Source organism: Penaeus vannamei, unplaced genomic scaffold (genome assembly GCF_042767895.1).
Source record: "Penaeus vannamei isolate JL-2024 unplaced genomic scaffold, ASM4276789v1 unanchor820, whole genome shotgun sequence".
Taxonomy (NCBI): domain Eukaryota; kingdom Metazoa; phylum Arthropoda; class Malacostraca; order Decapoda; family Penaeidae; genus Penaeus; species Penaeus vannamei.
The window spans coordinates 20001-27500 of record NW_027213824.1 but is presented as its reverse complement, the minus strand read 5'-3'; the positions used below and the strand labels follow the sequence as shown (position 1 = coordinate 27500).

General features: G+C 41.5%; 1 protein-coding gene across 2 annotated transcripts in view; it reads right to left on the bottom strand.

Moving 5' to 3' along the window:
* Positions 1 to 7500, bottom strand: part of LOC113825964 (protein phosphatase 1 regulatory subunit 37) — a 17588-nt gene that overhangs the window by 2247 nt on the left and 7841 nt on the right. For both annotated transcript variants that reach the window (XM_070119856.1, XM_027378835.2), the window contains exon 3: positions 1 to 4734. This exon is cut by the window's left edge and continues 2247 nt beyond it. In XM_070119856.1, coding sequence (XP_069975957.1) covers positions 188 to 4114 — 3927 coding nt within the window. In that variant the 5' untranslated portion in view covers positions 4115 to 4734 and the 3' untranslated portion in view covers positions 1 to 187. The remainder of the gene's footprint in view (positions 4735 to 7500) is intronic.

Below are 7500 nucleotides of genomic sequence, written 5' to 3'. Positions count from 1 at the left end.
AAAAGGGAGAAATATATATATACATATATATATATATATAACATATAAATCTCTCTCTATATATACATACAACATATATGGAGAGCATAAAAAGGTCATCAGGAGAGGAGAGCCAGAAAAAAATAAAGAGAAAACCTCTAGAACAATTAACACAGTCAGAATTGCAGGCATAAAATACATTAAATACTCAACAAGTCCCCGATGAAGTCCCTGATGTAACTATACTACTTTCTGATGTCTTTGCTACATTCACCTGCTCTTGCTTGGTCTCCCAGGCAGGTCGAGGGGAATACTGCTCAGTCGTTATACGGACTTCATCGCTGTGAGTTGAGTCCGATGACTGTGTTGTTACCTCACTGTCTTCGCTGTCAGAGTCAAAGCTGCCATTTTCCATGGAAGCAAGAGGGGCCCTCTTCAGAGGCTCGGCTAGTTGCAGCTTGTCAGGTTTTGGCAGGTTGCAGGACGAGAGGGGCATGGGGGACGGCAATGACCCCGGCAGGATGCTGTTGCTGCTGCCATCGATGGAAGAACCAAGTCCAGTTTCCTCTTGGCTGGTACTGTCCACAGAAGAGCTCAAGAGAGAATCCCGGTCGCCTTCTGGATTGGGGCTGCACAAGCTGGGGGAGGGGCTGACAGCACCCCTGCCACACAGGCCCTCGTCAAGAAAGCCACTATCTGTCAGGTCACATGAACTTACTGAATCGGCATCCTTATCTGTGCTGCGGCTGTCACAACCACTCTTGCACACTACAGAGCATCTGCCATTAGTTGAGGTCAAGCAAGGAGAATCTAAAAACACATCATCACCATCACTACTGTCTGATTTCAATCGGACATGTACTCCTGAGGGCGGCTGTGACCCTGCTTGAACTGCTGGAAGACCATCAGAGTCAAAAACGTTTTTGTTTTGGTCAGACCCGGTATCAGTACTTGCCAACTTTTCTGATTGTTGCAAGACCTGTTTGGGTATAACTGAGGTTGTAATACCATCCACACTAAACCCTCTCTCTACTCTAACAGGAGATGATATAACAATCTTGGGGCTTTCAGCAGTAGTTGCAGCTGGAATAGTGCACGCTGACTGTGTTGCTGTAACTTTTGTATGGCTTGAAGGCAGGCTGCAAGGTCCTGAAGGCGCTGAAGATTCAACCACACGAGTAACAGTGAAACGGCCACCTATGCTAAATCTATTGGGTCGAACAGAAGCCTGCTTGGGCAGTGAACTCAAGTCCCCTGATGACATGCTCCTGCCCGTGGGTGTAGCAGGTGCTGAACTACAGAGTCCAGCTGCGTGGCAGGAAGTTACAGGCGACTGGACCGGGCTCTTGGAGGTCTCCTGTACTTTGATAACTCGAAACCTATTTTTAAGTGGACTGGGAACAGGGCTAGGGGATGGACTTGCACAAGGGCTGGGAGAAGGACTGGGCAGAGGGCTTGGCTCTGGACTTGTGTATTTTGGTTTTTCCTCTTCTAGGATAGGGCCTTCAATCTTCTCTGCAATGGTTGTTTTTGTAGAAGTTTCACAGGTAAGAGATATCTTCCTTATACATGTGGCTAAACCCTCATTTGGCGAATGGCTTCTGGAAGTATCCTGGCTATTGTCTTTGGCCTGCACTTCTGTGGCCCTGATATGACTTCGAGTGAGGTTTCGCTGACAATATTCTTTGATCTCTTTTTGTAACATTGTGTGCTGTTCGGCTAATTCGACAGCTGGTTCTGTTCTTGGGTCAGAATCCAAGTCCATCTGGATAATTGTAGAATTAAGCCTTAATGAATGTGCGAGTGCCATGAGACCTGCCACCCGTATTGGATTCTCACGCAGATCAATATGCTGGATGGCTGTATTGTCTGCCGTGTATTCAGCCAGTGCAACTGCTCCCTCATCTGCAACCCTGGCAGCCTGGAGACCCAGCCGCAAAAGGGCACGGTTCCTCAGGAGAGACTCCTTCAGCCGTAAGATGCCTTCACTTGTGAGGTTATTGCGACCTAGATTCAGAGTCTCAAGTGCTGTTGTGACATTCAGCATACTAGCCAGGTGAGTTGCTGACTGCTGAGTCAGGTGGTTGTTCCAGAGCACTAGGGAATTGAGTCCCTTAACCCTGGTGCTCTCGGTCTCCTGTGAATTCCCCTCTTGTATCTGCTGCATCTGCTGCTCTGCAATGCCCTCACAAACATGACCACAACCTGCATCTTGTACATTATTGTTACGAAGGTCAAGGAGACGAAGCGTGTTATTTGCCCGCACCAGATTTCCAAGCTGTATGCAGTCATTGACACCAAGCCGATTCTCAGCTAAGTACAGTTCAGCTAGGGTGTCATTATGCTTTAAGGCTGCAGTAAGCATTATTAGAGGTCTTCCTGTCAAATTGCAGTTTTCTAGGTGAAGAGTGTGTAGACGAGCCCCTAGTCGAAGTGCTCTCCCTAAGATGGGCATATTGGTCTCATTGAGGTTTGTGTTGCGAGCATCAAGATACTCCACAGAGGGTGTTCGCTTTAGCATGCGAGAACAAGCCTGCCAACCCCTGAAGCCAATCTTTGCATTGCAGGAAATATTTAATTGTGTTGCAGAGTCATAGAACTCAATCATATCAAATAGGGGAATGGCAGTGTCGTCATCTAAGGAACAGCCTTCCAAGTCAAGGATCTTGAACTGCACTCTGCGAAATATTTCCTCCAAGCCCTCACACTGACTACCATCTAGCCTCTGCCCACGGAGGCTCAGGCACTCCACCCGGCCCCCAAAACCTAAGGGCAGCGCCTTGATCTGCTGGACTACAGTTGGTAAGGGCTGTGTGCGATGGCGTTCGCAAGAAGACCTGTAGGCGGCAGCAATCTCTTCCACCGTAACGCCAGACATCTGCTGCCATGGGTTCACAGGCTCCAGGTAGCTGGAGATGAGGCGAGTGTCATCTTCTGGGAAGGAAACCCTACGTCCACGGCAGCCCTGGAGGCGGATGGACTTGCGTGGATGGCCAGCTGCTGGGGGTATTGGAGTACTTGGGGCTGACAGTGGTTGATCTTTGATGCCCTGCTCCTCCTTCTGCTTGTCTGTCATCTGAATCTCAGATTCTTTGTAATTCTTTTGGTCCCCGAATTTATTTTGGTTCCCCTCTTGGGTTTCTGTTGCCAAACTCTCACTGTCACTAGCATCCTTTGACTGCTGTTGCCCAACATTTGCATCATAAACTTGGACCACACCATTCTCTGTTTTGAATCTATCAGGGTTCTGAAACAAAGTATCACTCTCACTGCAGCAAAGACTGTTCTCATTTATCCTGTCCTCTATATTTACACAACCTGACCTCCTTTTTGCCCCTTCATGATGCTGGACTGGCTTCACTTCCTTTGTAACAGCCTCTTTTCCTTCAAAATCATGGGGTTCCTCAGATATACCTGCATTTCTCTCTTGCTCACCCACCACCAATTCTTTTTCTGTAGTTAACACTTCCTTAAAACTAGAGTGGTCCACAGGAGGTCTGACATCACTCCCTGGGGCTATAATATTACCTTCAATGTCTGTTTTACTCTCTGTTTGCTCTTTTATCACTTGGTCTGAAGCACCTGATATAGACTGAGTAGAAGAAATAAGTACTTGACTGAGTTCGTCCTTAATCTCGTGCACAGCCGAGCATAATTCACTATGTACATCCTTAAATGCGGTTTTAAACTCACTCGTCACTTCCGCAAACACGGAAGCCATTTCTCCAGCAATGTTTACTTCCAAGGATTTTCCCTCGGCTTTTCTCACATCCTCACAAGTTATGTCTTTCTCTTGGGATCTACACTCAGAGTCATGACTTCCCTCCTGTGATTTGTCCCCCACTTTTCCACCTTCTTCACTGGCACTGTCTTTAGTCTCGCCTTCACAAACTGCCGCTGGCACTGCTGGACATTCTTGCAACGTGTCTTGAGGTGCCATGTTTGGAGTCTGCTGGCTGTTGTCCTGGCCATTTTGGTTGGCTGGCAATGACACTGGAGCTTCGTCCTTGGTGCCGGAGTCCTTGTTGCCCTCAGCACCAGGGCAGGGAAGAGACGGAGGGGAGTTAGTGCTTTTTTCCGCCTCTTGTGGGTCATGCTGGATATCGTCTGTCTTGCTGGCACCGCTTACACTCATCTTCAGAAGGTTCGCTGGCTAGAATGCAGACTTTTACAATGCTAGGAGATGTAACTGTGACTTTGCAACTGCAAGAGAACCCTTCTGTCACTCTGCCTTGACACGCCAAAGAGTAAAACATCTAATGGATGGCATGCAAAATCAAAATGATGTGTAAACTTTTGCTGGCCCACTCTGTTGCACAGTATCATAGGTTTTGGTGAATAGTCTAACTGATATGCTACAAACCTCATGAAATTCAATATGCTATGGGTTCTCATGACAAAGAATAGAAACAACTTTGCAGAACCTTCATTAGGCACTTGCTTTTCTATACAAGTGGACCTTAACATGGAAAAGCAAAGTATATGCAAAAATATTACAACTTGGTAATATACCAAATAGATATTTTTTTTCCTTTATCTATCTTCTGATAATACAATAATTATTCTATTACTATAAAGACAGTTCAAATATATCAATAATAAAAAAAGAAATAAGACAAATTAAAACAAATATTAGATGATGTTGTCCTCTTCAAAGCTTGGTGTTCACTTGAGGATGTTCGGGAAAAGACGTTGTACTATTGCCACGGCTGAGGAATTCTGCTGGATGTTCAAGTTGCTGCACTCTCGTGTTATCTGCAAATAAAGGCATCATAAGGAACAGAGGTCAGATGAATGGATATCAGAATTAGGCTCTAATAACCAAATACAACAAACTTATCAATAATATAAAAGATGAGGCAAGATTAATGAAAACTAGAATAAAGCACTAATAACCAAAGACAACAAATTTATTAATAATATAAAAGACGAGACAAGACTGAGAGAAAAACGAGAGAAAACATTTCTGAAGATGGTCTATAAAAACATGAAAATTATTAACAAATTTTCAGCATTCATATGTGTTTAGTTTAAGAGGAAAAAATAGAACTAATTCATAGTATTTCAATCACACAGGCATCAAAAACTAAACATTCCCCAGTATACGTTTTAGTAATCTTTATCCTTTCTCTGTAATAGGGGAACACCGAGACTGAATGAATTTCAAACTGGCCATCTCTGATTTTACATCCTTCTAACAAGTGCAGTAATTTACAAAGGACGGGAAAAATAAGACTCATAAGTCTGCAAAAGAGGCATGCAAAAAACGAGTAAGTAAAAGACAGCAAAAAAGACTTTTGCTGTCTTTTATCCTATTCACCACACAGACTAGGATAAGATAATGCCACAATGCATGCCTACAGGATGGAGACAGGAAGCTGTAAGAAGCAAACAGTAAAAATGAAGAGTCTAACAACTTTTGCCACTTTCTACCTTGGCAAACAGACATCCCTACTCGTAACAAAATCCAATACTGGTAAAAGGAAATGAAAATTTCTCTAAGGCTGAGCTCTTCAAAGTATTCATTGCAAATGCATATAAAAAGGTTTTCAAGCCAGATGAAGAGAGGTGTATTCAAACAATGACAAGTAAACAATAAACACTCAATAAGAGATGTTGCCATGACATCACATGAATTTCGCTGTCAGACAAAATATCAACTGATGCTAATTTCTTTGTTTATCCATATTTTTCCCTCTGCGTTCAACAGTTTCAAATCTTTGTCCCCGCCTCTTTTTTTCTCCTTTTCTTTTCCTTTTACCTCATGTTTGTGAGGGTAGTACTTGAAACCAAACTGGGCCACAAGGAAAACGTTTTAAGAATATTGCTTATAAGGCAATAAACCTTTTTTATTGTCTTCCTCCCCTTTTAAAATACACTGGACAAATATCTTTTATGCTCATTGCATATAACATAGAAGACAACTTTCTAAAAATAATTATTCATACGCAGCTAGACCTGAAATAATTGTGCAAATCTAAACCCACTGTAATGAAAGTCATTAGTAAGTCCCTGAACAATAATAACAGATGAAGAGAAAGAAGTAGAAGGAAAGGAGGAGGAGGAGGAGGAGGAGAGATAAGTATAAAAGTCTCACTTTGAAAATCACAAATACTGTAGCAAGGATCAGGTTGCCAAACAATTAAGGTCACCTTTAATACTCATAACCCTTAGCTGAATTAAGCTGACAGCCTGAATACTAACTAAAGACCTTTATTTACAACTACTTACCAAGACAATACAGAAGAGGAAAATGAGTTAGAATACACAAGAATACAAATTAACCCAATGCTGCCAGTACTGTTCTGTCAAATGTCTCTACACACAGATGGCTCTGCCAGTGCTTAGCCACAAAGGGGTCAATGAGTAGGCCTTGTGACTTCACCTGATTTCACCTTTCCTTGAACATGCAGGAAGAATGTATTTACTAGAGCTATCAATATTGATACTGTTATTTTTATCTTAAACATCATAATTACTGTATTGTTATTGACATTACTAAAAGCAATATCCAATACCAGAAAATATTGTCAAAAATCAAAGAAAAGAGTAAATAGGTGAGACAAATAAATCTCAAAACAGGGCTCATTGGTGACAAAGTACTTGTGGTACTATCTATGTGTAGATAATGTTTAGATATGTTTAGATAATTTCAGAAATGATAATACCATATCAAAATCAATTGCACCTCCTTCTATGATGAAAAAAAAAAAAAAAAAAAAAAAAAAAATCAACAATGGTACCAAAAGTAACGTGCTGAATAATGATGTAATATCACAACATAATACATAATGAGACACACTTAAATAATCAGTGCCACATGTGCTAATGAATCAACTCTAACTCTGTCTCTACATAGCAAGCAATTAATAATAACAATGTAATAAGCACATATGAACTAAATAAACTGAATTACATTCTTGGGTCTGTAATACTTATTTCAAGAGTTATTTACTGTGTTTGAAATATACCTCATAACAATAGAGATAAAGAAGTGAGAAAAACATGATAGACGTGCTAAACCTACGAAGGATTACCAAACTAACCACCAATGAAACTAATAACTTTATAAAAGGGTTTTGCAATTAACTAAAGACTTCCAATGATATACATTAAGTCATTAATGATATATATCAAAATGACTCAATATTCCATTCCAGAACAAATGTATCTCCTTCAATGCCGTGGAAGTGAATGCCTTGTTCTTAAAGATAGTGGAGACCTATAGGTTCCATTGGGACCCGCAGCTGCCTGTTTAATGTCTCATTTCACTCCAGTCAATATTCGATTCTGCCCAGCTGCCTCTCGATTCGTAAATCAACTTCTCAACTTGAAAGACAATATCTGCTTATGATCTAGTCTCCCACATGAGCATGTCATATGGCATTTAGTAATATTACACAATCATTGTATGAAATAATAGCTAAATATCAATATCACTTTTGAATTAAAGACATACAATCAACAGATTCATATGAAATCACATCATTCCCCTACAAATAATACATTCATAGATGAAGA